The 21,303-nt window shown below is 41.9% G+C and overlaps 1 protein-coding gene across 6 annotated transcripts in view; it reads right to left on the bottom strand.

Moving 5' to 3' along the window:
- LOC144679681 (junctophilin-1-like) overlaps positions 1 to 21,303 on the bottom strand; it is a 176,400-nt gene that overhangs the window by 34,281 nt on the left and 120,816 nt on the right. The window contains exon 4 of one of the 6 annotated variants that reach the window (XM_078540300.1): positions 10,459 to 10,592. The exons of the other annotated variants lie outside the window; for them this stretch is intronic. Coding sequence (XP_078396426.1) covers positions 10,573 to 10,592 — 20 coding nt within the window. The 3' untranslated portion in view covers positions 10,459 to 10,572. Of the gene's footprint in view, positions 1 to 10,458; positions 10,593 to 21,303 lie in introns of those variants that run through there. 6 annotated transcript variants of the gene reach the window in all.

Here is a 21,303-nt window from a genome sequence, read left to right as displayed (position 1 = left end):
AACAGGAAAGGCAGTAGCATGCATATAAAGTTGGTTGAGGGACAGCAAACAATGAATTAGATAAATGGATGTTGTTAACAGTAGTTAGTGCTGGATGGCCAGAAAGACCAACAGGATTCAATTACATGCTTTGTTGAATGTGTAAATGTAAATAGTAAAAGCCACATAAAAGCCAACAGTATTTGAAATTTTATAAATAGGGGCATACAGTACAGAAGTAAAGAAGTAATGATAGATTTCTACAAAATAATAACACTCTAACTGTGGAATGAACCGTATGCAGTTTTAGGTGCCCCAACATTGGAAAGGACATTAAAGGTACGGAAAAAACTAGTGTAGATTTACTAGGATGATATCAGGGATAGGAGATTATAGTTATGAGGAGGCACTTAAAATGCTGGGATTATTTCCACTGGAGCAGAGAAAGTTATGAGGTTTTTAAAATTATGTAAAGTTTTCCTTTGCTTAAGGAGTCAGTAATGACGGGTCCTCAATTTAAACTGTCACTAGAAGAATGATGGAAGAGGTTAGGAGGCATTTCCTCATCCAGAGCGTGTTTCTGCAGGGAGTAGTTACATATTTTAATTCAATAAATATTTAAAGCAGAAGAAGGTAAAGTGCCATGGGAGAAACCGTGGAAGCAAATCTAGCTTTGGATGACTGGCATTGATCTGGCTGGAGGTCCCCAGAATCACAGATCCCAGTCTACAGCCAATTCGATTCACTCCACGTTATATCAAGAAACGGTTGAAGGCACTGGATACTGCAAAGACTATGTGCCCTGACAATATTCCTGCAATAACACTAAAGACTTGGGCTCCAGAACTTGCCGTGCCCCTAGCCAAGTTGTTCCAGTACAGCTACAACACTGGCATCAACCCGGCTATGTGGAAAATTGCCCAGGTATGTCCTGTACACAATAAAAAGCAAATCCAATCCAGCCAACTACCGCCCCATTAGTCTACTCTCCATCATCAGTAAAGTGATGGAAGGGGTCATCAACAGTGCTAGCAAGCGGCACTTACTTAGCAATAACCTGCTGATTGACGCTCAGTTTGGGTGCCAACAGGGTCACTCAGCTTCTAACCTTATTACAGCCTTGGTTCAAACATGGAAAAAAAGAGCTGAACTCCAAAGATGAGGTGAGAGTGACTGCCCTCGACATCAAGGCAGCATTTGACTGAGTGTGGCATCAAGAAGCCCTAACAAAACTTGAGCCAATGGGAATTGGGGGAAAACTCTCTGCTGCTTGGAGTCATACCTAGCACAAAAGAAGATGGTTGTGGTTGTTGAAGGTCAATCATCTCAGTTCTAGGATATCACTGCAGGGGTCCCTCAGGGTAGTGTCCTCGGCCCAACTATCTTCAGCTGCTTCATCAATGACCTTCCATTCACCATAAGGTCAGAAGTGGGGTTGTTCGCTGATGATTGCACAATGATCAGCACCATTCGTGACTCCTCAGATACTAAACAGTCCATGTCCAAATGCAGCAAGACCTGGACAATATCTAGGCTTGGACTGACAAGTGGCAAGTAACATTCACACCACACAAGTGCCAGGCAATGACCATCTCCAACAAGAGAGAATCTAACCGTCGCTCCTTGACATTCCAAGTCATTACCTTTGCTGAATCCCCCACTATCAACATCCTGGGTGTTGTCATTGACCAGAAACTGAACCGGACTAGCCATATAAATACTGTGGCTGCAAGAACAGGTCAGAGGCTCAGAATCCTGCGGCGAGTAACTCACTTCCTGACTTCCCAAAGCCTGTCCACCATTTACAAGGCACAAGTCAGGAGCGTGATGGAATACTTTCCACTTGCCTGGATGAGTGCAACTCCAACAACACTCAAGAAGCTTGACACCAGCCAGGAGAGAGCAGCCTGCTTGATTGGCACCACTTCTATAAATGTTCACTCCCTCCACCACCGACGAACAGTGGCAGCAGTGTGTACCATCTACAAGATGCACTGCAGAAACTCATCAGAAAATCACTAAGGCTCCTTAGGCAGCACTTTCCAAACCCATGACCACTACCATCTAGAAGGACAAGGGCAGCAGATACATGGGAACACCATCACCTGGAAGTTCCCTCTGAACCACCAACCATCCTGACTTGGAAATACATCACCGTTCCTTCACTGTCGCTGTGTCAAAATCATGGAACACCCTCCCTAACCTCATTGTGAGTGTACAGACATCACAGGGACTGCAACGGTTCAAGAAGACAGCACACCGCCACCTTCTCAAGGGCAATTAGGGATGGGAAATAAATGCTGGCCCAGCCAGCGAAGCCCACAGCCCGCAAATAAATTTTAAAAAAAGACAAGATTGTCCAGATGGCTTCCTTTTGTTTTGCTATCCGTCTATGGTTATCCATTGGTTCTGTGACTTAAACAAAATTAGTTTGGCATGATTCCAGAAGACAAATTACTCACAATTAAGTAGAAATTAACACTGAAAAAGCAACATCACTCAGAAGGTTGGTGCAGAAAACAGAATAATTCACATTATTCAGCAAGAGATTAACCAAATCAGATGGAGTGAGGGCAGATTAGCTGAATAAAATAGAGCTTCACTTTAATACTAGGTGACAAAAATGAAATTTTCTATTTCTCAGTACCAATATTTCTTGCTTTTATAGGGTGATATGATTTAATAATAACATCTGGTTTAATTCTCACTAAAGTTACTACTTCGAACATGAATCCATCATTAATGCAATTATACAGTCAGATTTTGACAATAGCAGGATTCTATTAGCCTTATGTGATGAATTTAATAAGGTTCCAAAAAATGTTTGCAGTTTCAGCAACTTTTCTCTCTACAGGTACAGAGTTTTCCCGTCCTGTGAAGAAAGGCAGCGCAATAGAAATCCTTAAGCATATACGTGCAGTCATAGGTTTTGTTCATGGAGAGACAGAAATGGATTGTTGTCACTTATAGTGAACTCTGATATTATAAAACTGACGATATGATATGCACAATTCTAGGTTGTCATAACTAAAGGTAGGGTGCTGAGAAATGTGGTGGATAACACCATCATTTGCATGGCCTACATTGCCTAGCTGGTGGACTTTCATTGTGCTATTACTATTGCAAAGGGAAGGTGGGGGAGGGGGGCAGAGGGTGATAGAAAAGTTGGCAAGGTGATGCCAAAAGTGACATTCTACCCATATCTTCCACTTTTGTGCTGATTTTTGGGAAAATTGAAGCTGAAATAGTCAGATATATATATTACACATCAGGTACATACAAGAAAACACCCACACACAAAATCTGTATTGGGATCATCTTCTGGTCAGGTTTGCAATTGTTTGTTCATAAGTTATGCTTTCATCTATTTTTCAGCCTGCAGCTTTTTCAGTCAATACATAAGCAAGACAGTGCATTCCTTTATTGTAAAAAAAATACAATTCTTTTAATTATCTTCATCTTTAACCATTTTCATCTTTAACCAGATACTTAAAGCTTAAATCAGGTAATCTTTAATCTCTAAATTTTGAAGCAACTGCTCTGGCTCTCCAAATGCCTATTTTCAGTTTAGATGTAGCCGAATCTGCTGCTTTCTCCTGATTTAATTATCTCCAAATGAAGGTAACTTCCTTTTTATCAGAAACAAGGTCTCATTGTAATGGTTTCCAATGCAGTATTAGGGTGTTCAGGGCTGAAAGAGTTAACGGGCTGAATTTTCACCTCAGCATGCAGGTGCGCCCCCGACACGCACGAGCGTGAAACAGTGCACGATGATGTTCAGCAAGCGTCCTGACGTCATCATGCACTCGTGCAATATTTTGGTCAGTGGACATGCATGGGAGTCGGCAACGAGACTGCCAACAATTAAGAAGGCTGTTAAGCCATTAATAAATTAATTGAACTGAATATTTCCCTGCCCGTCCAACCTTATGGTTGGTGGGCGGACGAAAAGGCCAAGAGGCCTTTGGATTTTTGAGGAAACCTCATCCACAGGCAGGATGAGGTTTTTGATGTTAATTAAAAATAAAATAGAAATTTTTAAATCTAATTTCTAACATGTCCCTGCTCATGCGACAGAGTCACATGAGGCGGCAAGTTTTCCTTTTTTTAAAAAAACTTTATATTTCATGTGAAAAATTTTCAGCTCCCTGAGCACACATGTGCTGACTTCCGTGTTAGAACATAGAAAAGTTACAGCACAGAAGGAGGCCATTCGGCCCATCTGTCCATGCCAGCCTGAGGACACCCAGGTGCCCTTTCAAATCCCACCTTCCTGCACCCGGCCCATAGCCCTGCAGCTTACAGCACTTAAGGTGCAGCTCCAGGTACTTTTTAAAAGAGTTTAAAGTTTCTGCCTCTACCACCAACCTGGGCAGCGAATTCCAGACGCCCACTGCCCTCTGCGTAAAAAAGGTTCTACCTCATAACCCCCCTACACCTTCTGGCACTTATCTTGAATCTATGTCCCATTGTCAGGGATCATTTCCATGGGCCTTCAGTGGTGGCCCGATCCTATGTGACTTTCTGCTCTTGCCCACTGGTGATGACATAATTCCCGATGTCTTTAGGCAGGAGTTAGTTTTGGGGTGTTCACGAGGCCCAAGGGTTCAAATCCTCCAAGCCTCATACTCTGGGTGGCTAGCTAGATTGTCAGTTGCTTTGGCACCTGCGCCCCTCGTTGCAACCTCCAAGTTAAAACTGTTCACCTTCCTCCCGTCCCCACCCAGGCAGCGCTGAGTGTTTCAGCGAGCGCTTCACGCTGGCTGGCCGTTAATTGGCCAGCCAGCGTGAAATCGCAGTCAGGGCCTGATCGCAGGTGGCAGACTGTTGCGCAGCCGCTCCCAGGCCCACCTGCCGTGCCGGCCCAATGAAGGGAAGGACAGTACCGCTCACATGATGTAAGAGAGAGTCACATGACCATGAGTCTAGAAAGAGAATGCTCATGGCTCAGAAAGACCTAGTCTTGTGTATCTGTGAAGAGTTATGTTCTTACAATAAATCAGTTATTGTTCAGACGTAGATATGTCTCCGCAACAGCTCCTTAGCCAGTCAAAATCAACATACAGCATACACTACAGAAAGGAAAACCTTCAGTTTATTAATCTTAATATTGTCTCTTAGGCTTGAATTCTCACAAAGCCTGAAGGACTCCGGAGCTTAGCCGGAGCTCGGAATACTGAAGTCCTGCCCTTCAGCCCCGGCACCCACCATTTCCGGCCGGGGGGAGGGTAGGCAGGGTGGTGGGGAGGCCCCAGGATGGTTTTCACACATCCATGGTTCATGGAATTGCCTTCAAACAGAAGCAATTTTGGTCACCCAGGTTTCTGAAACATGAATTGTGGACTGTAGATATTTGAGGACAAAGTCTAAAACTGTGGAGTTACTTGGAAAGGTAAGGCACCCTTTTGGAAGAGGTCAGGTACCCCTTTGAGAGAGGTGAAGTACCCTTTGCAAGAGGTCAGGTATTTGGGATTGTCAAGAGTAGACATAAACGTGTGTAAAAAATGGATAAGCTCTGTTGAAATGTCAGGGTGTCGTCATTTAAATCCCTTGCCCTTTAACTTGTGAAAAAACAAACAGCCAGCCTGCATTTGAAAAATAATCAGTGCTTGCAACTTCAATAGATATTGTTAACATAAGTCTGAGTGTGATTATTACGGTTTTATTTCTGGTCTACTGCTTCCATAACCTATCATTGTCACAGTGGGGGAGGGGGGGGAGGGCTGTAATTTCACTGTTTGACTGACAGCTCCAAGTGGTCTTAAAAAGGTTTGCTGTCTTTAATGTGGGCTATGAATACAAATGTTTGTTTTATGGGAATTAGATACAAGAAGGGATTTAAATGTATTGAATGGTTTTTATCAATAATTATTGGGTGTTTTTTAAAGTTTAATGAAGTCTGTAATAGATGCTTAGCACTTTATTTCATCTCAGCATGGCTGCTGAGCTCTGTCCATTGTGGATACTGGGTGAGTTAGAATGAAGGGTATAAGAGCAAAGGGTGGTGGGTGGGAGGCATGGTAGGCAATAAATTGGCATGGGGTCTATATAGGGCCATGGGGGGTGGGTAGAGAGACAGTTTGGAATAGAGGGTATGAGGTCCCCTGAAGAGTGGGTAGAAGGGCATTGGTTGGCATGGGGGGGGATGAGGGGCCATGGGGGATGGGGCGAATGAAGTGGCATGGATGGGGCATGGAGAGTGTGTGGGGGTGAGGGAGTATGAGAGGCGAGGGCTGTTTTTTGTTTTGTTGTTTTTATTACACCTGAGCTGAAGCCCCAGGGCACCTAGGCAGGTGTTTTAAACTACCCACCTCAGCACTGTTTCCAAGGTTGGCAGGCCTGACTCCAGTTAGCACCCCTCCCCACAGAATGAAAATCCAACTGTTCAGGCCGCTTTCTCCAATGTCAGGTTTGCAGAGTTGGGAAATTTACTTGAATCAGAAGCAAAAATTTGACCTTAGTCACAAGGTCACTGTTCAAATAATGATGCACCCTGTGACGTGTGTCCAAACCCTAAATAGTCTGATATTTAGATTCTAATTGTGTGCTGTGTCAGTTCATTATTTATGGGAGGGTGAAGGTCAGACAGGTTGGGCATTGTGGCTTTGGGCTGATTGCAACAGAAAATCTTTCTGGACAGAAGGGGTTAAAATATCTCCTATTGTTACGCAAATATATGCATGCAGCATAGAAACCCAAAGTACCAACTGATTTCACCTGTATTTTTGTATGTACTTGTTGATTCATATTAACTTACTCATAAAATTCACCCCAAGCTACCTTTTTTAATAGATGGGTGTCAATCACCTCAGATTCGCGTATCTAGAATTCAGCATTGTGGTGCAATGACTGATGAAATACGTCTGAATAGTTAAACAAGTGTTTAAAACTAGAGGTATGTTTTTAACAAGCATAAAATGCTTTTTTAGGTTTGTTTGTAAAGTAACCACTGGAAAAATACGGATATGAATGGAATATGTTTAAATAAACAAAATATTGCCCTCAATACTCAATATGGATGTCGTTCTGTTGCTGAACCAGGAATTCAGGGGTATACATGTTTAGAATTCCATCATGGCAGGTCTGATAACCTTTGGGTGGTTAAACTGCTGGATTGTTGTAAAAACTCAACTAGCTTATGAATATCCTTTAGAGAAGGGAATCTGCTATCTCTTAATTGGCCTTGTTTCCAGGTGATTCCAGTTCTACACCATGTGATTTAGTATTAAAAACAAAAATAAAAATACCTGGAAAAACTCAGCACGTCTGACAGCATCTGCGGAGAGGAACACAGTTATTGTTTCGAGTCCGTATGACTCTTCAACAGAACAAAGTAAAACTAGAAAAGAAGTGAAATATAAGCTGGTTTAAGGGGGGGAGGAGGTGGGGTGGGGTGGGGGGGGGCGACGGACAGGTAGAGCTGGATAGAGGGCCAGTGATAGGTGGAGATAGCCAAAAGATGTCATAGACAAAAGGACAAAGAGGTGTTGAAGGTGGTGATATTAGCTAAGGAATGTGCTAATAGGTGACATTAAGGGTAGAAAGCAGGACGAGCAAGGTAGAAAGCCCTAGTGTAGGTGGGGTGGGGGGAAGGGATCGAAATAGGCTAAAAGGTAGAGATAAAATAATGGATGGAAATACATTTAAAAATAATGGAAATAGGTGGGAAAAGAAAAATCTATATAAATTATTGGAAAAAAAGGGGGGGATCGGAAAGGGGGTGGGGATGGAGGAGAGAGTTCATGAACTGAAATTGTTGAACTCAATATTCAGTCCGGAAGGCTGTAAAGTGCCTAGTCTGAAGATGAGGTGCTGTTCCTCCAGTTTGCGTTGAGCTTCACTGGAACATTGCAGCAAGCCAAGGACGGACATGTGGGCATGAGAGCAGGGTGGAGTGTTGAAATGGCAAGCGACAGGGAGGTCTGGGTCATGCTTGCGGACAGACCGAAGGTGTTCTGCAAAGCGGTCACCCAGTCTGCGTTTGGTCTCTCCAATGTAGAGGAAACCGCATTGGGAGTAGCGAATGCAGTAGACTAAATTGAGGGAAGTGCGAGTGAAATGCTGCTTCATTTGAAAGGAGTGTTTGGACCCTTGGACGGTGAGGAGAGGGGAAGTAAAGGGGCAGGTGTTGCACCTTCTGCGGTTGCATGGGAAGGTGCCGTGGGAGAGGGTTGAGGTGTAGGGGATTTAGTATTAATGTGCTTTGATGTTCCCTTAGAAGTTACTCAGTTGTCCAGGGCAATAAATGCATTCCTGTCAGCATCATCTGCAGCCCAAGGACAAGTATGAAAACAATGCCTGTGGCCATTCACCCGGAGTCTGCCTAATGTCTGGAAACTGCCTGACATCCCTTATCCTTTTTTGCTCTCCAATGGTCACTAGCCTCTTCTTTCGGCTTCTTTCTCTACAATCTCCCCTACTTCACAAGCTTTCCATTAGCATACAAACGTGGGAAGTTGATGCGCTTAGCTTCTTTTCCATTAAATGTCACCTTACATTTGTCAGTTCTCGCTTAACAGAAGTAAATACACCCAACACAGCAGCAAGGGGCAATACAATGGTTCACAATGGCTTTTGTTAGGATGTCCCATTTGTGATTGAGGACATCCTCATTGGGTACTTTGAAATACTAGCATAATTGCTATTTTAACAGTCAATTGGTGCTTTATAAAACTGTACAATCCCCTAAATCCCACAAATTTAGCCGCAAAATTATGCTTTATCCTGCTGCTTTAGCACACTAGAATCTCTTCTGGCACAAAGCAATAGTGTGTTAAAAGATCCTTGTGGGTTTTTTGTGAAGAGGGCACAGTCCACATACCACTAGAATTGTGCTGACAATTTTTCAAAATTAATCCACAGGATCTGGGCAAGGGCAGTATTTATTGCCAATTCCTACACAATCGCGTGGCTCATCAGCCACCTCAGAGGTCAGTTAAGTGTCAACCACGTTGCTGTGAGTCTCAAGCCACATTCAGGCCAACCCGGATAGGGAAGGCATATTTCCTTCCTTAAAGGACATTAGTGAACCACAGGGCTTTTACGACAATCTGGTAACTTCACCATTACTGATTAGGATTTTATTTATTTACTTTTGTTTGTTATTTATTCACAGTTTTATTTATTTAAAAATCAACTCTTGTTGCAATTAAGAGGTGAACTGAGGTAAGTTTTTCAATCACTCATTCCAAGTAAAATATAAAATACAAAACTGACAGAAAGAAAGAGTAGAATAACGCACTGATCATCAGATTAGGGTCTTTACCTTATCAAATAGTCACTGAATTTGTTCATTGCGTGGATGATTTATGGCATTGGATTATTCTTAGGTATTGCTGTTTCATATCTTAATTCAGTTAGCTATATTGAGTTCTGTGGCAAGTAGCCACTGTGAGATCTATCTGCAGGTAATAAGTAGTGATGTTTGGGGTTTGACAGCATTCAGTGCGAAAGAATGGCAGAGTTAATTGCATCTGTTCTTGAATATCTCCAGAACACAAGTGTATAAGGCATCTGAGTAACTATGGTAATTAGGGCCAAGAATTAATTGAATTTAAGTACCCCAACTTTTGTGGTGGGATTTGAACCGATGTCTCCAGATCATTGGCCCAGGCCTCTAGTCCAGTAACATAATCACAATGTTACTGTTCCCTTAATCATGTTCTAGTATAATACTGTTAATGGATGATGTCCCTCTAATGTACCTGGCCTCAATTGGCACCCTTCCAAGTGTTGTCCTGCTTCTAAGAGGTATACAAGGGGTGCACAATGTTTTGCAACATTGATTTATTTCCCCCATCTCAACAGGTGTTCAACACACCAATGTGCTTCAAACTATGACAATGGTTCAGATTTTACAGTTGTGATAATGATGAAACTGTCAGCGCAATTAAATGTGGAAATCTGGTAACTGCTATTAGGGATACCTTGTGCTGTTTCAGTCTTTGCCAATACAATCAACACTAAAATCAGTGGTTGTCGTGAACTTCAACTTTTTATGTTCTATTCTCACTGTATAAATCACTGAAAATGAAAACCATCCTTTGTGGGATGAGATGTAACTGAGATTTTAAGGGTGTGCTAAGTCAGGACAATTGCTGATCAACCTCTCTGGCCCTGAAAAATTAAGAAGTCTGAAGTGTTATTCCCTCCATTCCATGATAATAATGTTTTTAAAAATAATAGAAAATAATTGTTTTTTAAAGCATATATTTCAGCTTTTACCTTAATCCCATGTATTTCGTTATGGTTATTTCGCTCTTTGTAAAAGGATTAACAAACTAATGATGATCAGTGTACAACGATTTGCAACGTTGATTTATTTCTCCTAGCTAAACAGGTGTTCAATGCACCAATCAACTTCAAACTGTGACAATGGCTGCATTTTGCAGTTGCAATGACAATGAAACTGTCAGCATTCACTGTCAATACTCTGTGAAATTGACAGCAACTTCTGGCGTTCGGACATGTGCAGTTAAATGTGGAGATCTGGTAACGGACGTTAGGGATACCCTGTTTTTTACTTCCTGGTTTGCTGTCAATGACAATTCTTGAATCTGACAGGATACTCAGCTTGCTTGATGACTTCTGTGTTCATGGATGCCACAGATCCCCTCGAGCTGTTGTTAGAATGAATGATGTTGGAATAGGGGAAAATCATAAGAGCTCGTGAAATCTTTGCAGATGGCTTTAAGGTCAGTGCTGTCCTTTCATCGCTGATCACAAATTCTGGGCTATTGATTTAGTTTTTGCATTGTTTTATTCAGTAGAGATAGCAATGTAGTAAAAAAATTGCAGAATTACTTATATTAGTGCAATTGTGCAGCTAAGTGGCATATGAAATTTGGCACCAATAACTATAAATTATTAAATTCCAATCTTGGTCAAAAAATTTGAGTCATCTAGAAATTAATTAGCAGAGAAGGCTAAAAATGGTTTGGTGACGGAAGAAAGTCATTTAGAAATACATATGAACAAAATGGAGAAATAAGTTATGGAGTACTGGGCTATATAGCAGAGAGGCTATGTTAATCCTTTACGGTGCAAAGGGCAGATCCCATTTGGAATACAGTTTTTTATTTTGGTCACTACAAAAAACATATATGTGAGACTCTCAAACTCCACAATGCAGAAAGGTGGTTTGTAATAAGGAGCCTCATTGCGGTACATAGGATATTAAATCAGATAAACCCAGAATGTACATTTAAAGTGAGCCAGCAGAGGGACAGATGCAACAATTCAAATTAATGCAAGGCAATTTGAAAATAAATGATGACAAGCTTCTTTACATAAAGGCAAGAAATGTGTCCGGCAGACTAGCACTAAAAATATCAGTGTCTTTAAAAATTAGTTCATTATCATAATGTGAGAGTTTGAGTATGAGGAGGATGAGCTTCAACTGCATTTCTCATCCTTGACTTTCAGACCTTTAACAATTTAATTTACAGGTCTTTTAATTTTTCTTCCCGGATTTATTTGATGCTTTGTTTGATATTTATGCCAAATAATGAAATTGTGCATTGGTCGATGTACTGTTTGGTTCCAAGTGCCTTTTTATAGTACGTTGCACAATATCCCACTTCAAGCCATGTTGACATTGAATGCTTGGGTACAACTTTGGCCAACAGTGTTAATCTACCATCAATCAATCTGAAAAGCTTTGACTTACTGAGGAACATTTACAAAAAAATACTGATTTGAAAAATAAATCTAGTCGGATTTGCTAGATGAGGTCTGAAATGATTACTGTGAAACAGATTTACAAATTGAAAAGCTTCAACTAATGTTGCAGTTTGAAATGTACAACAGTGGGTCTGAGTGGCAATCAGCATTGGATTGCCACTCCGCTCCTGGGTTTTTACCTGCATTTTTTTTTAAGTTCTATCTCGCCTGACCTTCTGACTCAGGCTGGGCGAGATCTGGGCAGAGCAGTGTATCCCCAGAACTAACTAAGTTTAAAGGTCCAGCCAAGTTTAAAGGTTCTTGACTGGCCAGTGAGAAGGTAAACGTATAAGGTAAGTGGGTAGGATTTGGGCAGGGGGTATTGGTTGGGTTGGATTATGCCTCGGAATTTCGCGGAGGGGGGCTCGGGTTGAACTTCAGGGGTGGGGGGACGGTGTCGGCTCGAGCTTCAGGGAGCGGGGGGGTGAGATAGGGGCCTGGCCTGGAAGCAGGGGGGGATGGGGGGGATAGTGAGAGTGCGGTGAAAGAGTCCCCAAGGGATCGGGGGGAATCCCGTAGGCTGGGGAGTTCACATTGGGAGGGAGCGATATAGTCTCTTGTGGGTCGGGGGAGCATAGTTGGGGGAGAGGGTGAGGGACTCCCATGGGGGTTGAAGTCAGGGGGGTGGGGGGTTTCCCTTGGCGGGTTTGGGAGTGGTGGTGGGAATCCCATGGTGGGCTGTGCAATAGTTACCCAGAAGTTAGAAGAGGTTTTAATTCTAATAACATTTTCTGAGTAACTATTGATGTAACCCAGTAAAAACCATCTGAAGTTTGCAATTTAAATTGCAGTTTCAGATGGTTCCCAGTGCAGGGCAATTGCCCAGGGGAAGTTTGCACATCTGGGCAATTGCCATGCAAACCTTACCTGTGAACCTCCAAGGGGGGTGTGTGGTCCCCTGAGCATCTTTGGGGTACTGCCCAGGTACGACACCCTGGAGCTCAGAAGTTACAGCCCAGCGTCAGATATTTGTCCATTTGTTGGAAAAAGGACTGATGGTGAACATGCAACAATTTATATACAGTGCAGTAAGAAAATAGGTAGAGATACACTTGTACATCCTGATGTTAAAAACATCTTAAAAGGAAGCTTGACCCTTTAGCAGGTCCTTCAAATGAGTCGCTAATCACAAGAGGCCAAAACTACTTCATATAATAGTACTGTGTAGAGTTAATATGGTTAGTTATTGTAAGCCACTTACTTATATTGGCCGGTAAGTCTACTCTTATTGTAACTGAGTTTTTACCATTACAGGAATTGGTTAGGTTGCATTGATCTTACTAACAAAGGTAATTAAATAGAATGAGCTCTTCAAATATGGACCCCAAAATCATTCTTGATCTTTGATCTTATTTAGACTAAATTTAATTGCTCAATTATCAATTTGTTCACAAATATCAGACTGCATGCAACTCACAAAAATCTAATACTTCCTTAAAACACAGGGCAGGATTTCCCCCCCATCGGGGGTGAAGTTGAAGGGTGGGCACGCACAGGCGCACCTCCGATCGGCGCCTCCAATCGGGGGCGCGGCACCATTTTATGTGGGCGGGCAAATTAAGGCCCTCCCAACACGACCCGGCGGGGGATCCCTAAATCTAGAGCGTGTTCTTTTGCGCGTGCGCACGAAAGAGCGCACTCATCTCCCTGAGGCCAAGTGCTGCCTCAGGGAGATCGGCTCTACACTCAAAAATATTAAAAATAGAAAAAAAATTCCTGACATGTCCCCTCACTGTCACATGAGTTGGGACATGTCCATAATTTTTACAAAAACTTTAATAAAATTTTTTGAAACCTCATCCTGCCCGTGGATGAGGTTTCACGCTTTTTCTAATTCCTGCTGGGGCTCCTGGTATGCCCACCAACCTTAAGGTTGGACAGGCAGGTCCATTAATTAGCTAAATGACTCTGTCGATGGCTCAATTGGCCATTGACAGGTCGGCGGGCACACAGCTGATTTTCCTGCACCCCCGCCTGCCGGAAAATTTAAATGGGGCATGGTGAAGTCGGGAGTTCCACCCCACATCATTCCGCGCGTCATTTTACACATTGACGAGCAGATCCCACCCCGCCGACGGGAAAATCCTGCCCACAATGTTGTTCAAGTTAATGGCTTAACCATTTTGGTGGTCCATGGAGATGCACTCAGAGGGTGGTGGAGAGAACATAAGAACTAGGAGCAGGAGAAGGCAATTCAGCCCCTCGAGCCTGCCCTGCCATTCATTACGATCATGGCTGATCTCATTTTGGCCTCAACTCCAATTTCCCACCCTCTCCCCATAACCTTTCAATCCATTACTAATTAAAAATCTGTCTATCTCCTCCTTAAATTTATTCAGCGTCCTGGCATCCACTGCACGGTAGTGAATTCCACAGATTCATGACCCTTTGAGAAAAGCAATTCCTCCTCATCTCTGATTTAAATCTACCACCCCTTAGCCTAAAACTATGGCCTCTTATTCTAGAATGCCCCAGAAGGGGAAACATTCGCTCCACGTCTACTTTGTCTATCCCCTTTAGCATCTTATATACCTCAATTAGATCTCCTCTCATCCTTCTAAACTCTAGTGAGTATAGGCCTAAACTGCTCAATCTCTCCTCATAAGACAAGCTCCACATCTCTGGAATCAATCTAGAGAACCGCCTCCAATGCAACTACATCCTTCCTCAAGTAAGGGGACCAAAACTGTGCACAGTACTCCAGGTGCGGTCTCACCAATACCTTGTACAGTTGCAACAACACTTCCCTATTTTTATACTCAATTCCTTTAGCAATAAATGCCAAAATTCCATTTGCCTTCCTTATTATCCACTGTACCTGCATACTAGCTTTCAGTGATTCATGCACGAGGACACCCAGATCCCTCTGCACTGAAGCATTCTGAAGTTTCTCTCCATTTAAATAATAAGTTGCCTTTTTAGTCTTCTGACTAAAATGGATAACCTCACACTTATCCACGTTAAACTCCATCTGGCAAATTTTGGCCCATTCACCTAACCTGTCCATATCCATTTGTAAATTTCTTATTTCTTCATTGCAACTTACTTTCCCACCTATTTTGGTGTCATCTGCAAATTTAGCTATAGTACCTTCTACCCCTGAAACCAAGTCATTAATATAGATTGTTAATAGTTGGGGCCCAAGGACCAAACCCTGTGGCACCCCACTAGTTACAGTTTGCCATCCAGAAAAAGACCCATTTATCCCAACTCTCTGCTTTCTGTTGGTTAGCCAATCCTCTATCCAAGCTAATATATTACCCCTAACTCCGTGTGATCTTATCTTGTATATTAATCTTTTGTGCGGCACCTTATCAAAGGCCTTCTGGAAGTCCAGATATACCACATCTACAGGATCCCCATTATCCACTTTGCTTGTCACATCTTCAAAGAACTCTAGCAAGTTAGTCAAACACGATTTACTCTTCATAAAACCATGCTGACTCTGATGGATTGCATTTTGACTTTCCAAATGTCCCATTACTACTTCCTTAATAATGGATTCCAATAATGCCCCAACGACAGATGTTAAACTAACTGGTCTATAGTTTCCTTCTTTCTGCCCCCCCCCCCCGCCCCCCGCCCCCTCGCCTTTTTGAATAAGGGCGTTATATTAGCATTTTTCCAATCCACTGGAACCTTTCCAGAATCCAGGGAATTTTGGAATATTATAGCTAATGCATCCACTATCTCCGCTGCCACTTCTTTTAAGACCCTGGGATGTAGGCCATCAGGTCCTGGGGACTTGTCACCCTTTAATCCCAATAGTTTGCTCAGTACTTTTTCTCTAGTGATGGTGATTGTTCTAAGTTCCTCCTTCTCTATATCCTCTGCACTACCTGTTACTATTGGGGTGGTACTAGTGTCCTCCACTGTGAAAACTGAGGCAAAATATTGATTAAACAGCTCTGCCATTTCTGCATTCCCCACTTTTAACTCCCCAGCCTCATCCTCCAAGGGACCAACATACACTTTAGCTACTCTCTTTCCTTTTATATGCTTGTAGAAGCTTTTGCTATCAGTTTTTACATTTTGCTCTAATTTTCTTTCATAATTTACCTTTGCTCTTTTTATTATTTTTTTAGTAACCCTTTGTTGATCTTCAAAAGTTTTCCAATCTTCCAGCCTGCCACTGACCTTTGCAATTTGGTATGCCTTAGTTTTTGCCTTTATGTTATCTTTAACTTCTTTGCTTAGCCATGGATGCTTTTACCCCCTCTTACCATCTTTCTTCCTCATTGGAATATATTTTGCTTGGGAGGAAATGAACATCTCCTTAAATATCTGCCACTGTTCATCAACTGTCCTACCTTGTAGTCTTCCTGCCTAGTCCACTGGGGCCAAATCTGCCCTCATGCCTATGTAGTTACCTTTGTTTAACTTCAGAACATTAGTGTGGGACTCAAGTTTCTTGCTCTCCAGCTGAACTTGAAATTCTATCATGCTGGAGCTCAATTCTGGCTTTCAAAAGGAAATTGGATGAGCACCCCGAAGGTACAAAATTTGCAGTGTTATGGGGAAAAGGCGGGCAAGCAGGGGCAGCTGGATCGGTCTTGCAGGGAGCTGGTGTGGACTTGACAGGCTGAATGGCCTCCTTCTGTGCTGTAATCATTCTATTATTCTATGATTAGATGTATGGATTAACAAAATAAAACCAGCCAATGTACAAAGGAGTGCAAGAAATTGAGACAACTTAGCTGGAAGTCTTCGTCTTTACCATGGACTGATACTTTCACTGAGATTTGTTGCATTTTTAATGTTTGACAGTAACACCATTCTTGCATTATTAAAAATTTGTATCCATAGGCTCACCATGCAACAAGTCTATGACACGACATCATGGATCAAATTTTTGACCTTTCTCATCAAAAAAGCTCAAAACGCAATTAGCCATTAGTGGTAACATCCTTCTTGGACAAGGACAATTATAGATTTATTTTGTCAAAAATATTTTGAAGGAGGTGTGGTTAATGCCAATCTTACACACGAGGTAGACATTTTAAATGTGTAGCCTGTTTAGAATCACCTGATAGAGCAGCAGCCAACACCTTAGATTACTCTGGGTTCATGTCTCAGTAATGGGTATTGCCAGTTTTAGTCAGGTTCCTGAAGTAGGAAGTCTTTTAGGAGCACAGCATCAATCCTTGGGCTTTTTCCAAAACAGAAGTGCCATTTTACTACTCACCCTAAAAGCAAGTGCATCTGCTTCTGGGTGATGATAGCATACCATTAGCAGAGAGAGCCATGGAGGATCCTGGCAATTCTCCCACACCAGAAGCTTGAGACAGATGCATGGAAGTGACAACCCAAAATGAGGAACGAGTAAGAGTAACAAAGATACCGTAAGGATTGAAACCAAACCAACAAGAAACATGTGATTTTTTACATAACTTTAATAGGGTTTATTCTTCAGATTTATGTGGTGTGCTGTAAACTATTGCCAATTACCGAAACAAAATATCGATTTGTTTACTAATATTTTAAGATGGACACAAATATGAGGGGAGTTTTCTGGTGATTTCCAAAGACAAAATTCTAATACAAACGATTATAAATGGAAGTTTGTCTCTACGGAGCTTCAGCTCTTAAACAGAATTCGAAATTTAATTAAATAGAAATCAAAAGTTAAAGGGCTGAATTATGTATTAGATGGCACTGAAAACGGTTTTACTATTTGTTTGCAGTGAGCCTTGTATCAAGCTTGAAAGTGAAAGAATGTACAGCTGCTGCAGATTCTCACCGAGCTGAAGTTTATCAGTTGTAACCTCCCAGATGGGTTCCAACTCTGTGGGATTTCAGCTATGTCTCCGCTAGCCGTCATTGAAGACCTGTACTTGCCTAATATAGTTCAAATTAATGTCACTTCATAATCTGTATGAAGTTTCATCAGCTGTAACTGGAACCATATAAACTGACATCAAGTAAAGGTCATTCTTTCAAAGGTAAAATTATTTAGGGTAATCCCTTGCCATTTTATATCAGCTGCTATTTATTGTTTCAAAATAATAATGTAGATTTCCTAGGAATACAAATTGTACACATTATAGATCTCTTGCATACAGGTTGCAGTTTTTCAGAAGTATAAATCAGTGAGCGTTTAACTTGTGTAGACAGTATAATTGATAATGAAAACTCGATAATTTCTATCAACATCCAAAAATGAGAGATAACAAGTGTTAGGGGATGGAATTGCTGGTGTTGGATCCAGGGAGATCAACTTCAGCTATAAAGCCACCAAACTATATCCCCCTCTATCACTCCCTAGAGTTAAATAAATTTAGAATGCATTACTTCTTGAGTTTTCACACTGCATAGAACTATACAATGTTACAAGCTAAACATTTACTCATACAGTGAAGTAGTGTGTTGAGGCATCAATATATTCAGTCCCAAATCCTCAGCCACTTTGGAGTTAAAATCAGTCTCAGGCAATAGCACAAAATGGGTGATAGCAAATTGGCAGCCATTTTACAGCCTGTCCGATTTTCTTTTCCATTCAAGTCAATGGATAAAAAAATCAGGTGGGATGCAATGGATAGTCGATTTGCTCTCAGCCGTTTACGCTATTGCTCAAGACCAATTTCACCCTCTGAGTGCCGCATTTTAGCTTTGATGCCATAGGGAAATACTGAGGAGTAGAGGGGTCGGGGTGTGGAAACAGCTGAGAGGAACCAATGTAAAAAGTAGAAGGAGAATCATGAAGGAGTGTATTTTTGCAGGTCACCAGCCTTCTCAACCCTAGATGATGTACAACTAACAAAGAGTTGAGAAATAGAATAATTAAATGTAAATATTTCGTAATATAAGGGGATAGGAATCTTTATCACTAAAATAAGTTACTTTCAAATGACATGATATACAATTATTGCTGGCTTGTGATGCCAGGGTTGTTCTACTTTGGGTAAACAGGGGAAATGCTAAACCAATAGAAGTTCCCATACAATTTTAACATTATCTATTATTTTGTTACAACATTACTTTTCCCTCTCTTTAAAGTGCTCTGTGGTGCTAAACAATTAACAATGAATATCAACTGTGTAGAGTGGAACAAAGGAAGTGATGGAGCAGGAAAATAATTTCCATGTTCACAGATATGAACATGCATTTGATATGAAGTAGGTTTCCAAAATAAAATATTTTTTCAAGTAATGTAAAAAAGAAATTTGCACTTTTAAATGGCCTTTCACAACTTCAGGATGTTCCAAAGTACTTTACAGCCAATGGAAATATTTTTCAAAGTGTGGTTACTGTTGTAATGTAGGAAATGTGATAGCTAATTTGCGCATTGCAAGGTCCCACAAACAGTAGTGTGATAACGACCAGATGAATTGTTTTAGTGATGTTAATTGAGGGATAAATATTAGCCTGGATGTGAGGGAGGGCTCCTCTGGCTTTCTTTTAAGTGTCCTGAAATCTTTTGCATCAACTTGAGAGGGCGGATGAAGCCTTGGATTAATGCCTCAGCTGAAAAATGGCACCTCCAACAATGCAGCACTCCCTCAATAATGAACTGGGATGCTAGCCTAGATTTTGCTCTCAAACCTCTCAAGTGGCATTGAACCTTCTGCTCAGGTGAGCAAGCTACCAGTGAGCCAAGGCTGACACCAAAACTAAAAATCAGTCAAAGTGAATTCTAGGACATTAACAACCATCTGGAGCTGCCATACTATTACAAAATAAAGTTGATTCAGTGATGACGTGACCATATGCTATTAGGCATAAAGGATGTTCCCTACAGCTAGATTCCTGCATGGTAAGCAACAGCACCAAGGGTAGTTTTACTAGCAGTTGGTCTTGATGACAGACTAACCTCTCACTCGTCACTCCAAGTGACACAACCTGGGAGCTTGCCCATGCTGAGCCTAGTGAGAGTACACAAGGGTCAAACACTTGGGGCAAGATCTTCCGGTTGGCGAGCAGGGCTGGGGCCCACTCGCCAATGCATAAAATGATGCAAGATGATGTTGGGTGGAACTCCCGATGTCACCCCGCGTCATTTCCATTTTCAGGTTGGCGGGGGCGCAGCCGAGTCAGCTGTGCGCCCGCCAATCTGTCAACAGTCTATTGAGGCCATTGAAAAACTAATAAAGTCATTAATGGACCTGCCCGTCCAACCTTAAGGCAGGCCGGGAGCCCTGGTGGGCTTCAGAAAAAGCACGAAACCTCATCCATGGGCGGGATGAGGTTTCATGAGGGTATTTAAATTTTAAATAAAGGTTTCAACAAAAGTTATGGACGTGTCCTAACTCATGTGACAGTGAGGGGACATGTCATGGAAATTTTTCTATCATTTGGTTTACAAATTTTAATTTGGAGCCGATCTCCCTGAGGCAGCACTTAGCACAACCCCCCCCCCCCCCCAATGCCCGCACAGAGTCACGCTGGGCGGGCCTTAATTGGCCCACCCACGTAAAATGGCAATGCGCCCTTTGGAGGCACGCCCACTCCCGCACTCCTCCACCCCCAACAGGGGGAAAATTTTTCTCTTGGTGAATTTTAGATCCCTGAAGCTAAAATTCAACCCCATTGATGAACTAATGCTTGGAAATTTAATTGCAGTACAGCTACTAATATACTAAAACTAAAGATGTTGGATTTCATGACACAGACATGCTGGTTCCATTAACTATGGGTCTAAAGTAAAAAAAAGATATTACAGGATTTTGTGGTCCCAATTTCACAACAAGTTGAATAAGAAAAATAGATGCTTAAGAAAAGCTATATTATCTGATGTAGAACAAGACTATAACTGATGCAGTTGTAATGCATGTGGCAACTTTCAGTCTTTCCTTGGTCCCAGAAGATCTTATGATGTTTGCGCAATTTGCTGACCTTGCAGCTGAATTCATTTGTTACTGCTTGGCCAGTATTCCCTTACCAAAACACAGATGCATATCAAATACACTTGAAGTCATCATTCTGGGCACTTCATGTTGTATTCTCCTGCAATAATGACTTGACTATACATTTATAATCTAAAATTTGTGCATGCATTTTATTTGTTGCTGATCTTGCAAAGCATGACTGCTTGATTATAAAATTAGCCACCTCCTGCAGTTAACAACACTCACTGGTTTGCAGAGCTCGTAGACAGACGACACCACTGACATTTGTATCCCATAAGGATTAGGTAACTGAGTAAACTGACCGACCATGTAAGCCAAATATGTTCAAGCTTTCAATTTGTGCAGATTGTGAAAAGTTACTTTAGTAATGTTATCCAGATAAAACACAGCTATCAACAGTTTAGTCCAGCTTTGTATTGCTTTCCAAACTGAGTTGAGAGAGAGTATTTGATATCGTCCAATGGTTCTCAAACCTTTTCTGGTTGAAGGATTCCTTTTCAAATTTAGTCATCACAAGGCCAACCATCTAAATTATGGCCTGAATTTCACACTTGGCACGTGCACCAAGTCAGTGGGCCTGGAAGCAGAAGCAAAATGCACTTCCGCCCGCGATCGGCCCTCAAACGCAATTTCATACTGGCTGGCCAATTAATGGTCAGCCAGCGTGAAACGCACACTGAGAAAGCCTCAGTGCTGCCAAGGGGAGGCGGGAAGAGGGTGGGCACTGACAAAAGCGAGGGTGCGGATAGGTGCTTCT

Source organism: Cetorhinus maximus, chromosome 4 (genome assembly GCF_964194155.1).
Source record: "Cetorhinus maximus chromosome 4, sCetMax3.hap1.1, whole genome shotgun sequence".
Taxonomy (NCBI): domain Eukaryota; kingdom Metazoa; phylum Chordata; class Chondrichthyes; order Lamniformes; family Cetorhinidae; genus Cetorhinus; species Cetorhinus maximus.
Note: the sequence above shows the minus strand (reverse complement) of the source record. Positions and strands in the feature narration are given on the sequence as shown.